This window comes from Bombina bombina, chromosome 6 (assembly GCF_027579735.1).
Source record: "Bombina bombina isolate aBomBom1 chromosome 6, aBomBom1.pri, whole genome shotgun sequence".
NCBI lineage: Eukaryota > Metazoa > Chordata > Amphibia > Anura > Bombinatoridae > Bombina > Bombina bombina.
Genome location: NC_069504.1, coordinates 348,146,153 through 348,173,559, shown reverse-complemented (window position 1 = coordinate 348,173,559; position 27,407 = coordinate 348,146,153). Strand labels below are relative to the sequence as shown.

The window sequence follows — 27,407 nt, the reverse complement described above, 5'->3', positions numbered from 1 at the left end:
ATACCTAGGTAGGCCCAGGAACAGCCATTCACTACTTGGAGCTCGTTGCTGATTAGTAGCTGCACATAGAACACTGCTAAAAACAAAAAGAGTTTTAAATGCTTATGGAAAATATAATTTAAAGTAACAAATGATTATTAGTATACTGTAGTTTGCTGGGTTTGTAAAGATGTACAAACCCAGCATACTATTGCATTCCATGTCCCTTTAAAGGGTCAGTTCACCCCAAATATGTCTCCCCAATGATCCATTTTACCTGTTGGAGTGTATTAAATTGTTTACAAGTAGCTCCTTTACCACTATTTTGGCATTTGAAATAGCTGATTTAGCCTGTGGTATCCCCACCTATACTGAAATTTTCTATACTGGAGTCTAGGCTATTGGTTAGCTTTTGTTAATACAGCCAGCAGAAGAAATTACACTCCCAGTGGGGTGCATGATATATAAGTAATACAATGCTAATTTCCCATTGTTCTCTCTAATTATTGAGCTTTGGTTTTCCAGACAAATATAAGATAAGGAAGCAAGTGTGTTTACACAAAATGATAACATAACGAGATAATATTACCTGCAAGCTCAACCCATTGTAATAGGCTGAGGTTTAAAAGCACAAAACCAGCTACTTCATATACACAAATAAACCTGAAAATGCAATTTCTCATACATTTTATACTCTGCAGCTGGTATAACAAGTCATTGAAAATACATTCATATAAAAACAATTTTACAGTGTACTGTCCCTTAATCTCTACAGCACTATGGTTACAACTAGTGTTTATTTTAATCAGAAAACATAACACATGTGAAACCATTTCCTTTCTTACCCCATCCCCTGTGCACAGAAGCATATTACTCAGGGTCAGCTTTCTGCATTTCCGTATAGCACCATTATCTGTAGTTGTTGATTAATTATTCAAAGAAAGGGAAACACTTCCTGCTAAAATGATTGCTTTGAATTAATTCTTGTTGATGTTTGTTGTGATAATGGTTGGTTCCTATAAAATAGGAATAGCATATAGTGGTATTTGTACCCCAGCAATTTAGAATATCCAGCACTCTAAATAAAACTTTTCCCAATCCCAAACTCTTTTGTGTTTGCCCCCAAATAATAATTAAGAGTAGAGTATTTCAGACATAAGTAAATCTATTTCCAAATAACAGAAAATACAACAATAACTGTGTCATAAATGTGGTATTTTATTAAGATAATACCAATAAATGCACAAGTATCTGTGTAAAGACAAGAAAGTGTAATTAGAACTGAACACTTTGTTTAGTTGAAACGTGACTTTTGCATTTAAAAACGGAAACAGGATGCATTTAAAACTAGAAAAATTACTGCAGTATAAAACTATTTAAATATTGAGCAATTGGAAATTTGCATAACTTTCATAATATTTAGCTAAACCGAGTAAAATATATTATAATATATAATATCTTATTCTGCTAAAAAAAATACTGTCATGTCTATTCCTGGGCCCTTAAAAAGAGATATGCAATAAAAAATAATTATACATCACCTCTCCCTTACATTAGAGAACAAAAGTAAGTATATCTATTTATAGAATATTGCAGTAATAGTCCCATGTGAGGAAGTATTGTGGGAAATTATGTATAGAGTAATATATCAATGAGAAGTCTGTGATATGCCAGAGATTTTGTTTTAATGCCATCAGGGTAATTTGCCATTGTGTGCTGATGTTCCTTTATTCTCTTCCTGGTTGATGTTTCTTACTGACTTACTGTATATGTTATTTTACGGAGAAATGTGACTGTTAAGGCGACATATTACATGCTTATTAATGTGATATATAACATTACATTACTGACAGTAAATACTACGCCGCTATCATGAAAATAATTGTTGTATAATTTCATACATATTGTATATAGGTTTGTTAACGGAAATCCAGTGCAAGTCAAAACGTCTACGAAAAAATGTGAAACCAACATCTGAAAAATATTTTAATGAAGATATTGAAGGAAGTGAACTCAAACAAGTGACGTCTACTACAAAAACAAATAAGGTAAACGGTGTGAACTTTTCTTTTTTTGCTTGGTTATGTACATTTTTTTTTTTACCTTTTTACATAACATTACAACTATTTTATAAAATAGACAAGTAGTACTAATAAATATAATCTGTTCCAAAAGGAACACTAAACAAGAGATTTGTTAGCAATGTACTCTTAATGTATCTCTCAATCACCTAGATTACGAGTTTTGTGCTATACAGGGTGCGAAACGAATGCAACAAAAGTTGCGTTATTTCATCCTCCATAGTGCTGCCATAACACCTGAAGTGCGTAATGGCGATCGCTGTAACGCAACCCATTGATGTCTATGGGGGGAAAAGTTAATCCACCACCCTGACATTGCTGACACCTAAATAAAGTTATTAACCCCTAATCTGCCGCCCCCGACATCGCTGATGCTAAATACCGTTATTAACCCCTATTCCGCCTCTCCCGACATCGCCGACACTATAATAAAGTTATTAACCCCTATTCTACCGCTCCCTGACATCCAGGGCCAGTGCTAGACTATTTTGCGCCCTAGACAAGACCAGCTACTTGCGCCCCCCCAAAAAAGAAATGTCTGAAGTAAATCATTTTTATGTTGAATTAATCATTTTATAGTGGAATCTAGACCACCTCAAACACACACTCACATACAGACAGATTCACTCAAACACAGACAGACAGATTCACTCAAATACAGACACAGATTTATAGATACACACAGACTCTCTCAAACACACAGATACACACAGACCACCTCAAACAAACACTCACATACAGACAGATTCACTCACACACACAGACTCACATACAGACAGATTCACTCAAACACACGCACACACACTCACATACAGACAGATTCACTCAAACACACACAGGCAGACAGATTCGCTCAAATACACTCATAGATTTATAGATACACACAGACTCTCACACACACAGATACAGACAGACCACCTCAAACACACACTCACATACAAACAGATTCACTCAAATACACACACAGATTTATAGATACACACAGACTCTCACACACACAGATACAGACATACCACCTCAAACACACACTCACATACAGACAGATTCACTCAAACACACACACACACACACACACACTCATATACAGACAGATTCACTCAAACGCACACAAAAGTAAAAGACAACTTGATATAGATTCACAATAATAGACAGTAACTGCATTTATAGATGTGCAAAGTTTTTTACTAGCTCTAACAATAAGCAAAGTATTTAAACATGAAGCATTCCCCACACACATACATGGCCTGGAAAATATTGCTCCAAATTTAATATACAAGTGGATCCTCCCTATAGGCCACATATGCTGTGTGACACACATCCTATGGTCCGTGTGCATCTGTAAACACAGTACACAGCAGGCACTCATGTATGCACACAATTTGGGATTATAGATTACATACATACATACATACATACCTCCCCTAAACACACACAATACACAGCAGGCACTCATGTATACACACAATATGAGATTATATAGAATATTATTATATTTATACAACTAAGTTATAATGTGACATTAATTTACTAGGACTGGTCCTAGTTTGACTTAGTTTGGGGAAAATGCTCTAACACTAACTGTTATATTTTCTATATCAGGCTTTTAAATCTTGATGCCTGATTGCCTGTGACACACATACCGTGTGCATGCCTGACTCATGATGGCTAATTGGCTACATATATTAAAGGATCCATGATCCATTTATCCCAAAACAAAATGTATAGACTGAGGCTAAGCAAAAAGAAAATTAAATTACATCACTGGTGAAAGTGATGTTTTTGCTCACCAGACACACCAATTTGCCACCGGCAGTCCGTCACCAGCCTAGACTCACTGCTGCTGCTTCAGCCTTCTTGCCTGCCTCCCTGCCTCAGCTTGCTGCTTCCTGGCCTCAGCTCGCTGCTTCCCACTCTCAGCTCTTCTTCCTGCGCCTGCAGTTGCTGCTGGGACTCTGAGTGGGAGGAAGTGATGACGAGTGTCAGGGCAGGGAGCGCTGCGCTGAGCGGGAGATCACTGCGTCATTGCGTGAGGCCGGATCAATCTAACTATCATTAGCAGCCATCAGCCAGCCAGCACGCTGCACTTGTCAGTCTCTACAACATACAGCGACCGTAAGACTTAAGTTGATGCTCAGTCTCACGGCCGCTGTATGCAAGTACTGTCCCCTGCTCAGGCAAATGTTGTACTGGAGTCTGCCTAGTTTGCCTAGTGGGAGCGCCGGCCCTGCTGACATCGCTACCACTATAATAGTTATTTACCCCTAATCTGCCGTCCCCGACATCGCCACTAATAAAAGCTATTAACCCCTATTGAGCCGCTCCCCGACATCGCCGCCACTAAATAAAGTTATTAACCCCTATACCTCTGGCCTCCCACATCTCCGCCACTAAATAAACCTATTAACCCCTAAACCACCAGCTCCCCCACATCGCAAAACACTAAATTAAACTATTAACCCCTAAACCTAACTCCCCTTAACTTTAAATTCAAATTACAATATAACTCTATTTAAAGGGACACTGAACCCAATTTTTTTCTTTTGTGATTCAGATAGAGCATGCAATATTAAGCAACTTTTTAATTTATTTCTATTATCAATTTTTCTTCGTTCTCTTGCTATCTTTATTTGAAAAAGAAGGAATCTAAGCTTTTTTTGGTTGAGACTCTGGACAGCACTTTGTTTATTGGTGGATGAATTTATCCACCGATCAGCAAGAACAACCCAGGTTGATCACCAAAAATGGGCCGGCATTTAAATTTACATTCTTGCATTTCAAATAAAGATACCAAGAGAATGAAGAAAATTTGATAATAGGAGTAAATTAGAAAGTTGCTTAAAATTTCATGCTCTATCTGAATCACAAAAGAAAACATTTTGGTTCAGTGTCCCTTTAAATAAATAAAAACTTACCTGTGAAATAAAAATAAACCTAACATTAAACTATAAATTAACCTAACATAACTATTCTAATAAAATAAAAAAATTAAAAATTAAAATATTTAAATTACAAATTTTAAAAATACCTAACACTAAGAAAATTTAAAAAAAAATCGAAATTACAACTAAAAAAAAAAATCCTACGAAAAATTTTAATAATTTAAGTTTACCAAAAATAATAAACACTAAAATCACGAAAAATAAAAAACACTAAGATTACAAAAAACTAAACAAAATTATCAAAACTAAAAACAATTACACCTAATCTAATAGTCCTATAAAAATAAAAAGCCCCCCCAAAATAAAAGCACCCCCTAGCCTACAATAAACTACCAATAGCCCTTAAAAGGGCCTTTTGTAGGGCATTGCCCTAAACAAATCAGCTGTTTTACCTGTAAAATAGTAAAACCCACCACCCAACCAACCCCCCAAAATAAAAAACCTAACTCTAAAAAAAAACCTAAGCTACCCATTGCCCCTAAAGAGGCATTTGTATGGGCATTGCCCTTAAAAGGGCATTCAGCTCTTTAAAAAACAAACAAACCCTAATCTAAAAAAAACCCCACCCAAAAAAAAACAAAAAAAAAACTAACACTAACCCCAGAAGATCTATTCACGGTTTCTGAAGTCCGGACATTCAGACGGCGAGGTCTTTATCCAGGCAGCAAGGTCTTCATCCATCCCAGGGGCGTCTTCTATCTTCATCCCAGCGGCGCAGAGCGTAGTGGAGCTATCCTGGATCCCATCCTGCGCGGAGCGTCCTCTTCATATGGTCACCGCCGTACACTGAAGTTAAATGCAAGGTAGCCGTTTCAAAATGGCGTCCTTTGCATTCCTATTGGCTGATTTGATTCTTCAAATTCATATCATCCAATAGGATGAGAGCTTCTGAAATCCTATTGGCTGTTCAAAACAGCCAATAGGATGAGAGATACTGAAATAATATTGGTTGTTCAGATTTAGATTAGGTGTGATTGTTTTTATTTTTGATAATTTCGTTAATTTTTTTGTAATCTTAGTGTTTTTTATTTTTCATGATTTTAGTGTTTATTATTTTTGGTAAACTTAGATTATTTACATTTTTCGTAGGATTTGTTTTTTTTAGTTGTAATTTAGATTTTTTATTTTTTTTCATAGTTTTAGGTTTTTTTAAAATTGTAATTTATTATTTTTAATTGGTATTTTTTTTTTATTTTATTAGAATAGTAATGCTAGGTTAATGTATAGTTTAATGTTAGGTTTATTTTTATTTCACAGGTAAGTTTTTATTTATTTAAAAAGAGTTACATTGTAATTTTAATTTAAAGTTAGGGAGTGTTAGTTTTAGCGGTTAATAGTTTAATCTAGTGCTTTGCAATGTGGGGGGCCAGCGGTTTAGGGGTTAATAACTTTATTTAGTGGCGGCGATGTCGGGAAGCGGCAGAATAGGGGTTAATAACTTTATTTTAGTGGCGGCGATGTCGGGGAGAGGCGGTTTAGGGGTTAATATATTTAAATAGTGTTGGCAATGTGTGTGGGCAGCAGATTAGGGGTTAATAGGTTTATTTAATAGCCGCAATGTGGGTGGGCGGAAGATTAGGGGCTAATAAGTTTAATATAGTGTTTGCGATGCGGGAGGGCCTCGGTTTAAGGGTTAATAGGTATTGGTTTATAGGTTTATTGGTGTACTTTGTAACAGTTTAGTTATGAGTTTTGTGAAACATTTTTGTTACACAATATCCATAACTACTGCTCTCAGATGGTGGGATGGATTGTGTCGGTATAGGCTGTAAAGCAAGCATTTTAGCCTCACCGCACAACCTGTAATACCGGCGCTATGGAAATCCCACGCAAAAAAGTAATTTTTTTGAGTGCAGGACTGACGTTGCGTTACAGGCTAAAAATGCTTGCGGTATAGCTATACCGACACAATTCCCAATAGGGTGTTCCTGCTTTTACGCTGAAATTGCCATTTTTTCAGCGTTAAAAGCCGCAACGCAAAACTCGTAATCTAGGTGATAGATGAAATTGCTTTGCAGTTATTTATTTTAACCCCAGAAGCCACTTATTTATAGACTGTAACAACCACCCACTTACAGAGGCTTTTTTAGAATAGGCGGGTTGTACAGCCAATCAGAAGCTGTACCTCTCCACTGATAAACCTCTCCCTTCTAACAGGCAGCCCCAAGTAAATGATGGCTATAGACTGCAATGTTAAATGTGCATTGCAGAACATTTTGCAGTTTAGTGCCCTGTTAAAATTTTGTTTTTATATCATTACTTCTGATAAGCAGGTTCTGGTATAGTTTAAACATTATTAAAGACAATATCATGCAGACATAAAACATATTTATTGTAACTATAGTACAATAATTTAATAAAAGTAAAAGTTTGTTGAGATGAATAGAAAATATCATATCACTGCCTGCACTGATAGTCATAAATGATTTAACAAATACGTTTAGGTTATTGCTAGGCAAATACATATTATCATTGTAGAATAATTTTTGTTATACAACTATAAGCTACTTACATAAATCATATCAGGACTAGTGACCAATGTTACTTTAAAAATTACCTGATTTTTTTTAGTTTGTAAAATTCATAGTCTCTTACACTTTGTAAATTGTATGCTCTATAAATTGAATTTTATTTGTTCTTTTACAAAACACATACACACAAATAAAACATACTGTTACTTCTGTGCTTTTAGGTACAAAGGTCTAATATGCATTTTTCACATTTTAACTCTGCAAATATTAAGGAGGACTTTTGCATAATCATTAACTTTATTCTGTACAATTATGTTAAATTTAATTTGCATTTATATTATAAGTAGTAAGGTAAGTTAAGTAATTCCGTAATATGATTCAGACATTTTTTCACAAAAATCTAGATAAACTACCTAATCAAATTAACTATTACAAATCTGAACTGATCTTGGGTTCTTTTTTCTTTTAAATGTTTCTATCAGTTTCCAATCTACGACCTCGATCACATACTTGGTGATGTGTGCAAAAACCATCATCACCATTTTTTTTTCAAATCTCTCAATCACAAACCTGGCGCAGCAGACAAGTTATCCGCATAGATTTTTCACGGTGTGCACATTTTTAACTCCCATAGACTAACATAGAACTGGCGTCGGCAGTTGGTATCACTAAGTCAGCGCATTGACTTACATGCACAGAATGGATATATTTTACTCCATTTTCAGCTTGCCACACATAGGCAGGTGCAGCAAACCCTGCGCACAGCAAAAAAGCGGCATAAGTCCCTGGAAGGCTTAACAAACACCTAACGCATGCGCACTAACATACATTTGAACCGCACATTTCAAACAGTTAAACCTTTTCTGGCCACTTAATTAATCAAACTAGAATCCATCCTCTGCAAGTGTGTCAAACCAATCACAAACAGCACAACCTCTCACCTGCAGCCTTAAAGGGACATGAAACCCAATTTTTTTCTTTCATGATTTAGAAAGAGCATACAATTATAAACAACTTTCTAATTTACTTCTATTATCTAATTTGCTTCATTCGCTTCATATTCTTTGCTGAAAAGTGTATCTAGATATGCTTAGTAGCTGCTGATTGGTAGCTGCACATAGATGCCTCCTGTGATTGGTTCACCGTGTGCATTGCTATTTCTTAAATAAAGTATATCTAAAGAATGAAGCAAATTAGGTAATAAAAGTAAATTGGAATGTTGTTTAAAATTGTATTCTCTACCTTAATCATGAAAGAAAATGTTTGGGTATAGTGTCCCTTTAAAACACCTGACAGACCATGCACACCCTGATTACCCCCGTTTCCCTTGCAGTTGGTTTGGGTGTCAGTTTATTAATTTCTTTCCGTTTCGATTTTTACGTGTGAATTCAATGTAAAAAAAACTACTCTTTATTTTTAACATACTCGTGCAATATACTGGCGTAAATTACTGGCGACGCCAGAAATGTGTAGTTGCGCATATTTCTGAACCTCGCCAATTTAGCCTACATTTACGGCAGTATATCATATGGCGGAGTGTGTTATGTGATTCAACCGATGTGCGAGGCGTTTCAGCAGTTGCGCTGAAAATGATGCAACATATGTGATCGCTCCCTACATATCCAACTAACAAGTCTGTAAATCACTAAATTTTCATTACTGCCCTTTCTTTGAGGTAATATGAAATAAGCTACTGCTAATCATCTGGCATTGGTTATTCATATAGAGGCCTATTTATCATAGGTCTTGCGGACCTGATCCGACAGTGCGGATCAGGTCCGCAAGACCTTGCTGAATGCGGAGAGCAATACGCTCTCCGTATTCAGCATTGCACCAGCAGCTCACAAGAGCTGCTGGTGCAACGCCAACGCCGCCCCCTGCAGACTTGCGGCCAATCGTCCGCCAGCAGGGAGGTGTCAATCAACCCGATCGTATTCGATTCGGTTGATTTCTGGCGATTGCTGTCCGCCTCATCAGAGCAGGCGGACAGGGTTATGGAGCAGCGGTCTTTAGACTGCTGTTTCTGGCGAGCCTGAAGACTCGCCAGAAACACGGGCCCACAAGCTCCATTCGGAGCTTGATAGAAAGGCCCCATAGTATTTGTTGACTAATATGTAGCATATTGCCATGGTCAAGAAACCCCCATAAAGCCATCTGTTACACATCATAAAATCTTTCTCAGTACAAGCAAACACTAATTGGCCCACATTCCTCTTTCTCATAAAAAAACCAAACCTCCCATGTGATCTTTATAGAAAGCATATGAGTCAGGTCATAAAGCTCAGATAGCTGGTTAACTCAGGAACTGTTAAATGCCTATTGAGCAAATGTATTCTTTTACAGAGGTGTACTGATCCATCCATGCTATTATATACTTCTAAAGCTATCATTTAAAATGTGCATTTCCCTGTATATGCCATTGGGTAATAATGTTTTAGCTCTGTGTATTTCAATTTCTTCCACTAGTCTCTCTGTGTTTGAACATGTACCTAAAAAAATAATAAATATATATCCTTATATCCTTCAGTATTTTTTTTTGTCTGAAATAGAATCTTAATTCTAGAGGGTGGTTGGGTATATTTGTAGCATGACGATATTTTAAGATACACAGGTGTTTTTTTTAATGTCTTGCAATGAAAAAAAAAGCAGAAAATAAATCAACTTTTTATATGTGAGATAAGCTATTGGAGTAGCCCTTATCAGCAAATGAGCAATCTGTCCCTAGGGGTATTATAACCAAAGATGCAGTTCATACTAGTTTTAAAACGAGTTTAAACTATTTTAACCAAAATAAAAATGCTTAAATAGGCTCTTTTATGGTATAAATGTGATGTTAATTTAATAGAGTTTATGTTCCTTTCATAGACAGGGTTTTTGTCTAGTAAAACATGTGACGTTTCAGCAAAGACAACATTGTTACACAACAAACAATACAAAAATGTGGCTTAAAAGAGCTAATCCTTCATATCTTTTATATGAATGTAGGTAAAACCAGAGCTGACCCAAGAACAGAAGGATCGTCTGCAGTTTGTAATGGATTCATATAGCAAGAATCGTATCCCTCAAGATATTGCTACAAAGCTAGTAGTAAGGGTAAAGTATCACATAGATGTATTTAAACTGTACACCGTTCCATAAAATGATATTGCTTAAAGTAGGAAACTGTTTACTTTAGAATCTCATTTATAACTGTCCCTAACTGTCCACCCCTGAGGAGATAGGCTTTTAAACCTAAGCAAACCTAGGTTACAAAATGTCTGCCCATTATGTTATAGAAATCTAAAACTACACTTATTTCTGCAATATTTAAATAACATCATTTTACAAAATACATCTATTCGCTGGCACATCTTTGCTTTGATTGCATCATTATATGTAGAATGTATTTACTGTTTAATGACCCTTTACATGCAGAATTCTGTTTATTGTATAACTCTATTTTCACATTGTAGTTCTGTGGATTTATTCATTGTAAGTTTTGTAATCTTGTATGCTGGTAGTTGTGATATATTTAAAACTATCTAAAGTTATAAAACAGTACACACATTCTCTATCCCCACACATAAATGCATCATTCAGCTAGTTACCAGACTTCTCTATGTAACAAGCTAAACTTTCAGGGGTAGATTTATCATGCTGCAGATGCAGCTGTTTCCGCGCGAGCCTTCAGGTTTGCCGGAAGCAAACGTTAATGGTCCTTAACTCATCCACCACCTCTGAGGTGGCGAACAGCAATCATCCCGATCAGATACGATTGGGATGTTTGACACTCCCTGCTAGTGGACGATTGGTCGTGAATGTGCAGGGGACGGCATTGCACAAGCATTTCACTAGAAATGCTTATGCAATCTTAAATGCTGACAGCGTATGCTGTTGGCATTTAGCGATGTCGGGTGGACATAATAATAAATCTACCCCTCAATCTTAAAATAAAACATAAACATGAAAATTGTATTTGTAACATGAAGATCCTTGGTGGAATCTACGTGGCCTATCATCTAATTGTTTAAAAAAGTTAAAGGGACACTGAACTAAAAAAAAATATTTTGTGATTCAGATAGAGTATGCAATTTTAAGCAACTTTCTAATTTACTCCTATTTACCTTTTATTTATTTTATTCATTCTCTTGATATCTTTATTTGAAAAGCAAGAATGTAAGTTTAGATGCTGGCCCATTTTTGGTGCACAACCTGGATAAATTCACCCACTAATAAACAAGTGCTGTCCATGGTACTGAACCAAACATTTGCTGGCTCCTTAGTTTAGATGCCTTCTTTTTCAAATAAAGATAGCAAGAGAACAAAGAAAATTGATAATAGGAGTAAACTAGAAAGTTGCTTAAAATTGCATGCTCTATCTGTATCACAAAAGAAAAAAAATTGGGTTCAGTGCCCCTTTAAAGGGACAGTCAAGTCCAAAAAAAACTTTCATGATTTAAATAAGGCATGCAATTTTAAACAACTTCCCAATTTACTTTTATCACCAATTTTGCTTTGTTCTCTTGGTATTCTTAGTTGAAAGGTAAAACTAGGAGGTTCATATGCTAATTTCTTAGACCTTGAAGACTGCCTCTAATCTGAATGCATTTTGACCACTAGATGGCATTAGTTCACATGTTTCATATAGATAACATTGAGCTCATGCATGTAAAGTGACCTAGGACTGAGCACTGATTGGCTAAACTGCATGTCTGTTGGCTGTGCAAAACTGGGGAACGGGTAATAAAGGGATTATCTTTCTTTTTAAACAACAAAAATTCTGGTGTTGACTGTCCCTTTAAGTAAATGCTTCCAAAAATGTTCCATAGATTTAATGCTACATTTTGCAGATTAAAATAAATTAAAATATTTATATTTGTTTACGAAATTAAGCTTTCATGATTCAAATAGAGTACAATTTTTTTTTTCAAATATAGGTCTAGATCACAATCTATCAACAATTTGCTCCTAAAAATACGTTTTGCTTTCCTATCAAATTGGTCGCAGAGTTTCTCAAGTCATCTAATACTATATTGTTTTGTTTGTTAAAAGTCCGCCTCTGAGGACAAGTTTTCAACTGCTAAGTCCAAACTTGTTAACAAGAATACCTTTCAAAGTATCTGCCCCTGCATTAGTGAATTCAGGGTCACAAAGTTCACTAATTTACAAGGTTACAAGTTTAACATTTTAATTTTAATTAATGAGAAAAAAACAAAAATTAATTTTAAAAAAGGTTAAAATTTACAAGTTTAATTTAAAGTTTGCATGTTTAGAAATGTAGGTGCAGACACTGGGGCCTAGTTATCAAGCCGTCAACCTCAAATATGCTGGAATTCCGCAGCGTATTTGTGGCGAGGCTGATTCGCCTTAGTTATCAAAGGCTAGAGACCGGCAAAAGTAGAATTTTGTGACGTAAACTTTGATCCGCCGGACTCAGTCCGACACAGATCGATTCTTACGTCACTACAGATGTTCCGCACACAAGTGCGGCACAATCTGACTACTTTTGCTAGTTATCAAAAAACTAGCAGGTACGCTCGGCACTTTTATGGCCCAGCGTACCTGGTTTTCAATCCGCCACCCTGGAGGTGGCGGATCCCATAGGAATCAATGGGAGTCTGACCATAGCGAAAGTACAAGTTCGCTGCTGACAGACATCCCATTGATTTCTATGGGAGATGTCTGCACCTAACACCCTAACATGTACCCCGAGTCTAAACACCACTAATCTGTGCCCCCTACACCGCCGCAACTAAATAAAGTTATTACCCCCTAAACCGCCACTCCCGGAGCCCACCGCAAGCTACTCTATACATATTAACCCCTAAACCGCCGCTCCCGGAGCCCACCGCAACTATAATAAATGTATTAACCCCTAAACCGCCGCTCCCGGAGCCCACCGCAACTATAATATATGTATTAACCCCTAAACCACCGCTCCCTGACCCTGCCGCAACCTATATTAAATTTATTAACCCCTAATCTGCCCCCCCTACACCGTCACCACCTATAATAAATTTATTAACCCCTATCCTGCCCCCCACTACACCGCCGCCACTGTAATAAATTTATTAACCCCTAAACCTAAGTCTAACACTAACCCTAACACCCCCCTAACTTAAATATTAATTAAATAAATCTAAATAATATTTCTATTATGAACTAAATTAATCCTATTTAAAACTAAATACTTACCTTTAAAATAAACCCTAATATAGCTACAATATAAATAATAATTATATTGTAGCTATCTTAGGATTTATTTTTATTTTACAGGTAACTTTGTATTTATTTTAGCTAGTTAGAATAGTTATTAAATAGTTATTAACTATTTAATAACTACCTAGCTAAAAGAAATACAAAATTACCTGTATATATATTGTAGCTATCTTAGGATTTATTTTTATTTTACAGGCATCTTTCAATTTATTTTAACTAGGTACAATAGCTATTAAATAGTTATTAACTATTTAATAGCTTACCTAGCTAAAATAAAGAGAAATGTACCTTTAAACTAAAAACTAACCTAAGTTACAATTACACCTAACACTACACTATACTTTAATAAATTATTCCTATTTAAAACTAAATACTTACCTGTAAAATAAACCCTAAGATAGCTACAATATAAATAATAATTATATTGTAGCTATCTTAGGATTTATATTTATTTTACAGGTAACTTTGTATTTATTTTAGCTAGTTAGAATAGTTATTAAATAGTTATTAACTATTTAATAACTACCTAGCTAAAAGAAATACAAAATCACCTGTAAAATAAATCCTAACCTAAGTTACAATTAAACCTAACACTACACTATCATTAAATAAATTACCTACAAATAACTACAATTAAATACAATTACATAAACTAACTAAAGTACAAAAAATAAAAAAAGCTAAGTTACAAAAAATAAAAAAAATAGGTTACAAACATTTTAAAAATATTACAACAATTTTAAGCTACTTACACCTAATCTAAGCCCCCTAATAAAATAACAAACCCCCCAAAATAAAAAACAGCCAATAGAATGCAAGCTCAATCTGATTGGCTGATTGGATCAGCCAATCGGATTGAACTTGAATCTGATTGGCTGATTCAATCAGCCAATCAGATTTTTCCTACCTTAATTCCGATTGGCTGATAGAATCCTATCAGCCAATCGGAATTGAAGGGACGCCATCTTGGATGACGTCCCTTAAAGGAGCCTTCATTCGTCGGTAGTCCGTCGGTAAAGAAGGATGTTCCGCGTCGGCGGGATGAAGATTCAAGACCCGGCTTGGAAGATGACATCGCCCGGATAGAAGACTTCTTCAGCGCCTCTTGGAAGATGACATCGCCCGGATGGAAGACTTTTTCAGCGCCGCTTGGAGGATCACTTCATCGGATGGAAGATTTCTTCAGCGCCGCTTGGAGGATCACTTCTGCCGGTCTGGGTCTCTTCTTCAGTTCCATCGGTGGCTCAGCTGAGTGAAGACGACTAAAGGTAGGATGATCTGCAGGGGATTAGTGTTAGGTTATTTTAAGGGGGGTTTGGGTTAGATTAGGGGTATGTGGGTGGTGGGTTTTAATGTTGGGGGGGTTGTATTTTTCTTTTACAGGCAAAAGAGCTGAATTCTTTGGGGCATGCCCCACAAATGGCCCTTTTAAGGGCTGGTAAGGTAAAAGAGCTTTGAACTTTTTTAATTTAGAATAGGGTAGGGCATTTTTTTAATTTTGTGGGGGTTTGTTATTTTATTAGGGGGCTTAGATTAGGTGTAAGTAGCTTAAAATTGTTGTAATATTTTTAAAATGTTTGTAACCTATTTTTTTTATTTTTTGTAACTTAGCTTTTTTTATTTTTTGTACTTTAGTTAGTTTATGTAATTGTATTTAATTGTAGTTATTTGTAGGTAATTAATTTAATTTATTTAATGATAGTGTAGTGTTAGGTTTAATTGTAACTTAGGTTAGGATTTATTTTACAGGTAATTTTGTATTTCTTTTAGCTAGGTAGTTATTAAATAGTTAATAACTATTTAATAACTATTCTAACTAGCTAAAATAAATACAAAGTTACCTGTAAAATAAAAATAAATCCTAAGATAGCTACAATATAATTATTATTTATATTGTAGCTATATTAGGGTTTAATTTAAAGGTAAGTATTTAGTTTTAAATAGGAATAATGTATTAAAGTATAGTGTAGTGGTAGGTGTAATTGTAACTTAGGCTAGTTTTTAGTTTTCTCTTTATTTTAGCTAGGTAGGTATTAAATAGTTAATAACTATTTAATAGCTATTGTACCTAGTTAAAATAAATTGAAATTTGCCTGTAAAATAAAAATAAATCCTAAGATAGCTACAATATAATTATTATTTATATTGTAGCTATATTAGGGTTTATTTTAAAGGTAAGTATTTAGTTTTAAATAGGATTAATTTAGTTCATAATAGAAATATTATTTAGATTTATTTAATTAATATTTAAGTTACGGGGGGTGTTAGGGTTAGTGTTAGACTTAGGTTTAGGGGTTAATAAATTTATTACAGTGGTGGCGGTGTAGTGGGCTGCAGGATAGGGTTAATAAATTTATTATAGGTGGCGACGGTGTAGGGGGGGCAGGATAGGGGTTAATAGGTATAATGTAGGTGGCAGCGGTGTCCGGGAGCGGCGGTTTAGGGGTTAATACATTTCTCAGAGTTGCGGCAGGGTCTAGGAGCGGCGGTTTAGGGGTTAATAACTTTATTTAGTTGCGGGGGGCTCCGGGGGCACCGGAATAGGGGGTAGAACAGTGTAGTTAGTGTGAGTGCTTAGTGACAGGCTAGCAATAAAGCTGTGAAAAAGCCGAAGAGCAGCGAGATCGGATGAGTGATAACTCTCACAGTCCACTGCTCATCGCCCCACGGCTTTTTGACAGCTTTATTTGATAACTTAGGCGAAATTTTCAGGTCCGCGGCGGTGATGTGAGGCGAGCTTAGGCGGGCGTATTGGGCCGGCGAAGGCAGGAAAGTTGACACGTTGATAACTACCCCCTACTGTCGTAAATGAGGCGCGTCCACTATAAAAAGCAGATCACAAAGGCGCAATCTTGTTTAAAGGGACACTGTACCCAAAAATTTTCTTTCGTGATTCAGATTGAGCATGAAATTTTAAGCAACTTTCTAATTTACTCCTATTATCAAATTTTCTTCATTCTCTTGGTATCTTTATTTGAAATGCAAGAATGTAAGTTTAGATGCCGGCCCATTTTTGGTGAACAACTTGGGTTGTCCTTGCTGATTGGTGGATAAATTCATCCACCAATAAAAAAGTGCTGTCCAGAGTACTGAAACCAAGAAAAAGCTTAGATGCCTTCTTTTTCAAATAATGTTAGCAAGAGAATGAAGAAAAATTGATAATAGGAGTAAATTAGAAAGTTGCTTAAAATTGCATGCTCTATCTGAATTACAAAAGGAAAAATTTGGGTTCAGTGTCCCTTTAAGGGTCTCCTAAGTAGATACAATGTAAGAAGATATAGATATAAGTTCTTGTTTACAGTTCACGCCAAAATGGAAACGGATCTTGAACAAACAGTTGTTTTTTTTTAAATGATAGATAATCCCAAATTACCCATTCCCTAGTTTGCATAACCAACACGGTTATATTAAAGGACCATTAAAGTTGCCATTTCAACAACGCATAAAATGTTTCATTATTGCAATACACATTCATTATTTATTTTTCAGCCTGTTGTAAAATACATCTAAAAAATGTGTTTGTTTCACTTTCTCCCAGGAAGGCGTGGGTTAATACTTTAAGGCAATTTTTGGAAGCTTTTGTTTACTTTTCCCTCCCTCCTTAAAGTGAATGTAAATTTTGATGCTAAAGTGCCCGGTTTTTAAAAATTCAATTAAAAACAGGGGCACTTTAATTCATCAAAATTTATATTTTACTCATTGTGAAAAAAAAAACTTACCTTTTAAACTTGACAGAAGCTCCAGCTTCCTCCGGTCGTTGCAAGCCATTTCTGATGTCAGAAATGATGGATCGGTCATCCTCCAATCACGACTTCCCCCCCCCGGGGGAATCAGTGTCTGACTCAACGCCGTGATTGGAGGAAGCCGGATTCCTCATTTTAGACCGACCCAGGAAGAGGCTTTGCAACGGGTGGAGGAAGCTGGAGCGGCTGTCAAGATTAAAAGATAAGTTTTTTTTTCACAACAGGAGTGAAATGTAAATTTTGATGACTTAAAGTGCCCCTGTTTTTAATCAAATTTTTTAAAACCAGGCACTTTAGCATCAAAATTTACATTCACTTTAAGCTTCTATCGTGTCACATGCTTTTAAAAAGGTAGATTATCAGTTTTGCATCAAAAATCATAATAGGCAAATAATTTTTTGCAATAGTAACCAAGTTGCATCAATGGTAAACCACATTAAGGGAATACAAGAGGTCATGTGCTATATCTGAATATTAGTTTGTGATTGGTTAGCAGAGTATATTTTGTTCTGAGGGACAGGGAAATCAGTGAAAATAAAAAACATATATACTAATTTCACAAAATAATGCAGCAGTTTTCATTGCAAAATTATTCTTATATAAGAAGGTTTATAATCTTGTAGTTTACAATTTGTGTTTAGTGTCCCTTTAATATACTTTTTACCTCTGTTATTACCTTGTATCTAAGCCTCTGCAGACTGCCACCTTATTTCAGAAATTTTGACAGACTTGTATTTTGGCCAATGAACGCTGACTCATAAAAAGCTCAACGGGAGTGAGCACAATCTTATCAATATGGCACACATTAACTAACTCTGTCTATCTTTGAAAAACTGTCAAAATGCCCTGAGATAAGAGGCGGTTTTCCAGGGCCCGATCCGATATGCAGCGTCGCCCGCAAAAGCCGGCGATGCCAAATTTTGCGTTGGTTTGGTATCCTATATACGGTGTAACCTAGAAGTTACGCTCGTATATTTCTGCCTTCGGCCGTAGTTTTTTGGCCCATAGACAGGTATACCAAACCCACGCAGTTTGGTATCTAATATACAGCGTAGGGACTTACGTAGCGAAAATGGAGAAATCTTACTCCATTTTCACCTCGCCACAAAATGCAGGCGTAGTAAGCCTTACGCTGAGTATTGGAGCCCTGTAACTCCCTAAACTACCTGCAAAATAAAACCTAACACCTAACGCATGCGCAATGTCTATCTACCTGTCAACCGCAATCCCCCGCCACAATCCCTAATAAAGTGCTTAACCCCTAAATCGCCGCTCCCGGACCCCACCGCCACCTACATGAAAATGATAACCCCCTAATGTGAGCCCCCTACACCGCCGCCACCTATATTACATATCTAACCCCTAATGTGAGCCCTCTACACCGCCGCCACCTCTATTATATATCTAACCCCCTAATGTGAGCCCTCTACACCGCCCCCACCTATATTATATATCTAACCCTCTAATGTGAGCCCTCTACACCGCCCCCACCTATATTATATATCTAACCCCTAATGTGAGCCCTCTACACCGCCCCCACCTATATTATATATCTAACCCTCTAATGTGAGCCCTCTACACCGCCGCCACCTATATTACATATCTAACCCCTAATGTGAGCCCTCTACACCGCCGCCACCTCTATTATATATCTAAACCCCTAATGTGAGCCCTCTACACCGCCCCCACCTATATTATATATCTAACCCTCTAATGTGAGCCCTCTACACCGCCCCCACCTATATTATATATCTAACCCCTAATATGAGCCCTCTACACCGCCCCCACCTATATTATATATCTAACCCTCTAATGTGAGCCCCCTACACCGCCCCCACCTATATTATATATCCAAACCTCTAATGTGAGCCCTCTACACCGCCCCCACCTATATAATATATCTAACCCCTAATGTGAGCCCTCTACACCGCCGCCACCTATATTACATATCTAACCCCCTAATGTGAGCCCTCTACACCGCCGCCACCTATATTACATATCTAACCCCCTAATGTGAGCCCCCTTCACCGCCGCCACCTATATTACATATCTAACCCCCTAATGTGAGCCCCCTACACCGCTGCCACCTATATTACATATCTAACCCCCTAACGTGAGCCCTCTACACCGCCGCCACCTCTATTAAAATTATTAACCCCTAATGTAATCACCCTACACCGCCACCACCTCTATTACAATTATTAACCCCTAATGTAATCCCCCTACACCGCCGCCACCTCTATTAAAATTATTAACCCCTAATGTAATCCCCCTACACCGCCACCTCTATTACAATTATTAACCCCTAATGTAATCCCCCTATACACCGCCACCACCTCTATTACAATTATTAACCCCTAATGTAATCCACCTACACCGCCGCCACCTCTATTACAATTATTAACCCCTAATGTAATCCCCCTACACCGCCGCCACCTCTATTACAATTATTAACCCCTAATGTAATCCCCCTACACCGCCACCACCTCTATTACAATTATTAACCCCTAATGTAATCCCCCTACACTGCCGCCACCTCTATTAAAATTATTAAGCACTAAACCTAAGTCTAACCCTAACACCCCCTAACGTAATTATTATTAAAATAAATCTAAATAATATTAATAATATTAACTAAATTATTCCTATTTAAATCTAAATACTTACCTATAAAATAAACCCAGAGGCCTAGATTTAGAGTTTGGCGTTAGCCGTGAAAACCAGCGTTAGAGGCTCCTAACGCTGGTTTTAGGCTACCTCCGGTATTTGGAGTCACTCAAAAAAGGGTCTAACGCTCACTTTTCAGCCGCGACTTTTCCATACCGCAGATCCCCTAACGTAAATTGCGTATCCTATCTTTTCAATGGGATTTTTCTAACTCCGGTATTTCGAGTCGTGTCTGAAGTGAGCGTTAGAAATCTAACGACAAAACTCCAGCCGCAGGAAAAAAGTCAGTAGTTAAGAGCTTTCTGGGCTAACGCCGGTTTATAAAGCTCTTAACTACTGTACTCTAAAGTACACTAACACCCATAAACTACCTATGTACCCCTAAACCGAGGTCCCCCCACATCGCCGCAACTCGATTAAATTTTTTTAACCCCTAATCTGCCGACTGCCAACTACGTTATCCTTATGTACCCCTAATCTGCTGCCCCTAACACCGCCGACCCCTATATTATATTTATTAACCCCTAATCTGCCGAGCGGACCGCACCGCTATTATTATAAAGTTATTAACCCCTAATCTGCCGACTGGAGCTCACCGCTATTCTAATAAATGTATTAACCCCTAAAGCTAAGTCTAACCCTAACACTAACACCCCCTAAATTAAATATAATTTTAATCTAACGAAATTAATTAACTCTTATTAAATAAATTATTCCTATTTAAAGCTAAATACTTACCTGTAAAATAAATCCTAATATAGCTACAATATAAATTATAATTATATTATAGCTATTTTAGGATTAATATTTATTTTACAGGTAACTTTGTATTTATTTTAACCAGGTACAATAGCTATTAAATAGTTAAGAACTATTTAATAGCTAAAATAGTTAAAATAATTACAAATTTACCTGTAAAATAAATCCTAACCTAAGTTACAATTAAACCTAACACTACACTATCAATAAATTAATTAAATAAAATACCTACAATTACCTACAATTAAACCTAACACTACACTATCAATAAATAAATTAAATACAATACCTACAAATAACTACAATGAAATAAACTAACTAAAGTACAAAAAATAAAAAAGAACTAAGTTACAAAAAATAAAAAAATATTTACAAACATAAGAAAAATATTACAACAATTTTAAACTAATTACACCTACTCTAAGCCCCCTAATAAAATAACAAAGCCCCCCAAAATAAAAAAATGCCCTACCCTATTCTAAATTACTAAAGTTCAAAGCTCTTTTACCTTACCAGCCCTGAACAGGGCCCTTTGCGGGGCATGCCCCAAGAAGTTCAGCTCTTTTGCCTGTAAAAAAAAACATACAATACCCCCCCCCCAACATTACAACCCACCACCCACATACCCCTAATCTAACCCAAACCCCCCTTAACTAAACCTAACACTAAGCCCCTGAAGATCATCCTACCTTGTCTTCACCTCACCGGGTATCACACCGATCCGTCCTGGCTCCGATATCTTCATCCAACCCAAGCGGGGGCTAGACATCCACTGAAGAAGTCCAGAAGAGGGTCCAAAGTCTTCATCCTATCCGGGAAGAAGAGTAGATCCGGACCGGCAACCATCATCTTCCAAGCGGCATCTTCTATCTTCATCCGATGAGGACCGGCTCCATCCTGAAGACCTCCACCGCGGACCCATCTTCATCCGGCGACGTCCAACTGAAGAATTACGGCTCCTTTAAGGGACGTCATCCAAGATGGCGTCCCTCGAATTCCGATTGGCTGATAGGATTCTATCAGCCAATCGGAATTAAGGTAGGAATATTCTGATTGGCTGATGGAATCAGCCAATCAGAATCAAGATCAATCCGATTGGCTGATCCAATCAGCCACTCAGATTGAGCTCGCATTCTATTGGCTGATCGGAACAGCCAATAGAATGCAAGCTCAATCTGATTGGCTGATTGGATCAGCCAATCGGATTGAACTTGATTCTGATTGGCTGATTCCATCAGCCAATCAGAATATTCCTACCTTAATTCCGATTGGCTGATAGAATCCTATCAGCCAATCGGAATTCGAGGGACGCCATCTTGGATGACGTCCCTTAAAGGAACTGTCATTCTTCAGTTGGACGTCGCCGGATGAAGATGGGTCCGCGGTGGAGGTCTTCAGGATGGAGCCAGTCCTCATCGGATGAAGATAGAAGATGCCGCTTGGAAGATGATGGTTGCCGGTCCGGATCTACTCTTCTTCCCGGATAGGATGAAGACTTTGGACCCTCTTCTGGACTTCTTCAGTGGATGTCTAGCCCCCGCTTGGGTTGGATGAAGATATCGGAGCCAGGACGGATCGGTGTGATACCCGGTGAGGTGAAGAAAAGGTAGGATGATCTTCAGGGGCTTAGTGTTAGGTTTATTTAAGGGGGGTTTGGGTTAGATTAGGGGTATGTGGGTGGTGGGTTGTAATGTTGGGGGGGGTATTGTATGTTTTTTTTTTACAGGCAAAAGAGCTGAACTTCTTGGGGCATGCCCCGCAAAGGGCCCTGTTCAGGGCTGGTAAGGTAAAAGAGCTTTGAACTTTAGTGATTTAGAATAGGGTAGGGCATTTTTTATTTTGGGGGGCTTTGTTATTTTATTAGGGGGCTTAGAGTAGGTGTAATTAGTTTAAAATTGTTGTAATATTTTTCTTATGTTTGTAAATATTTTTTTATTTTTTGTAACTTAGTTATTTTTTATTTTTTGTACTTTAGTTAGTTTATTTCATTGTAGTTATTTCTAGATATTGTATTTAATTAATGTATGGATAGCGTAGTGTTAGGTTTAATTGTAGGTAATTGTAGATATTTTATTTAATTAATTTAATGATAGTGTAGTGTTAGGTTTAATTGTAACTTAGGTTAGGATTTATTTTACAGGTAATTTTGTTATTATTTTAACTAGGTAACTATTAAATAGTTCTTAACTATTTAATAGCTATTGTACCTGGTTAAAATAATTACAAAGTTACCTGTAAAATAAATATTAATCCTAAAATAGCTATAATATAATTATAATTTATAGTGTAGCTATATTAGGATTTATTTTACAGGTAAGTATTTAGCTTTAAATAGGAATAATTTATTTAATAAGAGATAATTCATTTCGTTAGATGTAAATTATATTTAATTTAGGGGGGTGTTAGTGTTAGGGTTAGACTTAGCTTTAGGGGTTAATACATTTATTAGAATAGCGGTGAGCTCCAGTCGGCAGATTAGGGGTTAATAATTGAAGTTAGGTGTCGGCGATGTTAGGGAGGGCAGATTAGGGGTTAATACTATTTATTATAGGGTTAGTGAGGCGGATTAGGGGTTAATAACTTTATTATAGTAGCGCTCAGGTACGCTCGGCAGATTAGGGGTTAATAAGTGTAGGCAGGTGGAGGCGACGTTGTGGGGGGCAGATTAGGGGTTAATAAATATAATATAGGGGTCGGCGATGTTAGGGCAGCAGATTAGGGGTACATAGGGATAATGTAAGTAGCGGCGGTTTACGGAGCGGCAGATTAGGGGTTAATAATAATATGCAGGGGTCAGCGATAGCGGGGGCGGCAGATTAGGGGTTAATAAGTGTAAGTTTAGGGGTGTTTAGACTCGGGGTTCATGTTAGGGTGTTAGGTGCAGACGTAGGAAGTGTTTCCGCATAGCAAACAATGGGGCTGCGTTAGGAGCTGAACGCGGCTTTTTTGCAGGTGTTAGGTTTTTTTTCAGCTCAAACAGCCCCATTGTTTTCTATGGGGGAATCGTGCACGAGCACGTTTTTGAGGCTGGCCGCGTCTGTAAGCAACTCTGGTATCGAGAGTTGAAGCTGCGTTAAATATGCTCTACGCTCCTTTTTTGGAGCCTAACGCAGCCTTTATGTGGACTCTCAATACCAGAGTTATTTTTATGGTGCGGCCAGAAAAAAGCCGGCGTTAGCTTTTTCGGGTCGTAACCGACAAAACTCTAAATCTAGCCGTAAGATAGCTACAATATAATTAATAATTATATTGTAGCTATTTTAGGGTTTATACTTATTTTACAGGTAACTTGGTATTTATTTTAACTAGGTACAATAGCTATTAAATAGTTAATAACTATTTAATAGCTACCTATTTAAAATAATTACCAAATTACCTGTAAAATAAATCCTAACCTAAGTTACAAATACACCGACACTATCAATAAATTAATGAAATAAACTATAATTATCTAAACTAAAATATAATTAAATACACTAAACTAAATTACAAAAACAAACAAACACTAAATTACAAAAAATAAAAAAAGATTACAAGAATTTTAAGATAATTACACCTAATCTAAGCCCCCTAATAAAATAACAAAGCCCCCCAAAATAAAAAAATGTCCCTACCCTAAACTAAATTACAAAAAGTAATCAGCTCTATTACCAGCCCTTAAAAGGGCCTTTTGTGGGGCATTGCCCCAAAGTAATCAGCTCTTTTACCTGTGAAAAAAAAGAACACCCCCCCCAATACAACCCACCACCCACACTCTCCTTCTCTAAAACCCACCCTATCCCCCTTAAAAAAACCTAAGTCTAACACCCAAGTGGTCCTTACCTGTCCTGAAGACCAGCGGAAAAGGTCCTGTTCCAGGCGGAGAAGTCTTCTTCCAGGTGGCGACCTCTTCTTCCAGGAACCAGCCGGCGCGGAGCGGAGAAGATGAAGACCGATGACCGCGGAGATGAAGACCGTCCTCTCTGGAACTGAAGACCGGCAATGCAGGAACTGAAGATCGGCGACGCTGGAACTGAAGACCGGAGCCATGGAGCGCGGAGTATCCTCTTAATACGATCGCCGCCGTACACTGAATAGGAATTCAAGGTACGCAATTAAAAATGGCGTCCCTTGAATTCCTATTGGCTGATTTGAGCCTTCAAATTCAAATCAGCCAATCGGATGAGAGCTACTTTAATTCTATTGGCTGATTTGAATAGCCAATAGAATAAGAGCTACTGTAATTCTGTTGGCTATTCTAATCAGCCAATAGAATTACAGTAGCTCTTATTCTATTGGCTATTCAAATCAGCCAATAGAATTAAAGTAGCTCTCGTCCGATTGGCTGATTTGAATTTGAAGGCTCAAATCAGCCAATAGGAATTCAAGGGACGCCATTTTTAATCGCGTACCTTGAATTCCTATTCAGTGTACGGTGGCGATCGTATGAAGAGGATCCTCCACGCTCCATGGCTCCGGTCTTCAGTTCCAGCATCGCCGATCTTCAGTTCCTGCATCGCCGGTCTTCAGCTCCGCGGTCATCGGTCTTCAACTTCTCTGCTCCGTGCCAGGTGGTTCCTGGAAGAAGAGGTCGCTGCCTGGAAGAAGACTTCTCCGCCTGGAACAGGACCTTCTCCGCCGGTCTTCAGGACAGGTAAGGACCACTTGGGGGTTAGACTTAGGTTTTTTAAGGGGGGATAGGGTGGGTTTTAGAGTAGGGGTGTGTGGGTGGTGGGTTGTAATGGGGGGGTTGTTCTTTTTTTCACAGGTAAAAGAGCTGATTACTTTGGGGCAATGCCCCACAAAAGGCCCTTTTAAGGGCTAGTAATAGAGCTGATCACTTTTTGTAATTTAGTTTAGGGTAGGGACATTTTTTTTATTTTGGGGGGCTTTGTTATTTTATTAGGGGGCTTAGATTAGGTGTAATTATCTTAAAATTCTTGTAATCTTTTTTTATTTTTTGTAATTTAGTGTGTGTTTTTTGTAATTTAGTTTAGTGTATTTAATTATATTTTAGTTTAGATAATTGTAGTTTATTTAATTAATTTATTGATAATGTAGGTATATTTGTAACTTAGGTTAGGATTTATTTTACAGGTAATTTGGTAATTATTTTAACTAGGTAGCTATTAAATAGTTATTAACTATTTAATAGCTATTGTACCTAGTTAAAATAAATACCAAGTTACCTGTAAAATAAATATAAACCCTAAAATAGCTACAATGTAATTATTAATTATATTGTAGCTACCTTAGGGTTTATTTTATAGGTAAGTATTTAGATTTAAAGGGACATTATACACTCATTTTTTCTTTGCATAAATGTTTTGTAGATAATCTATTTATATAGCCCATAAAGTTTTTTTTTTTAATTAATGTATAGTTTTGCTTATTTTTAAATAACATTGCTCTGATTTTCAGCCTCCTAACCAAGCCCCAAAGTTTTATGTGAATACGCTCGACTACCTACTCCAGCTTGCTCCTGTTTGTGTAAAGAGTCTTTTCATATGCAAAAGAAGGGGGAGGGGGGGAGTGTCTTATTTGCCACTTGCAGTGGGCTTTCCAGCTACCTTTTCAACAGAGCCAAAGTGATAGCTTCTAAGTAAGTTTTTAAACAGTTTTATACTGGATTTTTATATCAGTATCTGTGCATATTATTCTTTATAGTAGTGTCTATTACATGCAGTTATATGAAAATGAGTGTATACTGTCCCTTTAAATAGGAATAATTTAGTTAATATTATTAATATTATTTAGATTTATTTTAATAATAATTACGTTAGGGGTGTTAGGGTTAGACTTAGGTTTAGTGGTTAATAATTTTAATAGAGGTGGCGGCGGTGTAGGGGATTACATTAGGGGTTAATAATTGCAATAGAGGTGGCGGCGTTGTAGGGGGCTCACATTAGGGGGTTAGATATGTAATATAGGTGGCGGCGGTGTAGAAGGCTCACATTAAGGGGTTAGATATGTAATATAGGTGGCGGCGGTGTAGAGGGCTCACATTAGGGGGTTAGATATGTAATATAGGTGGCGGCGGTGTAGGGGGCTCACATTAGGGGGTTAGATATGTAATATAGGTGGCGGCGGTGTAGGGGGCTCACATTAGGGGGTTTGACATGTAATATAGGTGGCGGCGGTGTAGAGGGCTCACATTAGGGGGTTAGATATATAATATAGGTGGCGGCGGTGTAGAGGGCTCACATTAGGGGGTTAGATATATAATATAGGTGGCGGCGGTGTAGGGTGCTCACTTTAGGGGGCAATACAGTTAATATAGGTGGTGGCGGGGTCCGGGAGCTGCGGTTTAGGGGTTAATACATTTATTGTTAGGAGTGAGAGGGGGGATTGCGGATAGAGGGGTATACGTGTCGGGCTATGTTTGGGAGGCGTGTTAGACAGTTACGGGAGATTTTATAATTTAGTCAGTTTTTGTAGGCGGCGGCAGTTTCTAAAGTGCAGTAAGTCACTGGCGACTCCAGACATTTGTACTTACGCAGATTTCTGGACATCGCTAGTTTGTCAGACTTACGGCACTTTAGCAACTGCCGGCGTCGTATATGTGATAGTTCGCTGTGCGAGCTGAAACTA

General features: G+C 37.3%; 1 protein-coding gene across 2 annotated transcripts in view; it reads left to right on the top strand.

Annotated features, from left to right (window-relative positions):
* NR1H4 (nuclear receptor subfamily 1 group H member 4) overlaps window positions 1-27,407 on the top strand; it is a 220,635-nt gene that overhangs the window by 143,042 nt on the left and 50,186 nt on the right. The window contains exons 5-6 of one of the 2 annotated variants that reach the window (XM_053716999.1): window positions 1,894-2,027; window positions 10,456-10,557. In XM_053716999.1, coding sequence (XP_053572974.1) covers window positions 1,894-2,027; window positions 10,456-10,557 — 236 coding nt within the window. Of the gene's footprint in view, window positions 1-1,893; window positions 2,028-10,455; window positions 10,564-27,407 lie in introns of both variants that reach the window. The other variant, XM_053716998.1, reaches the window with a different exon arrangement.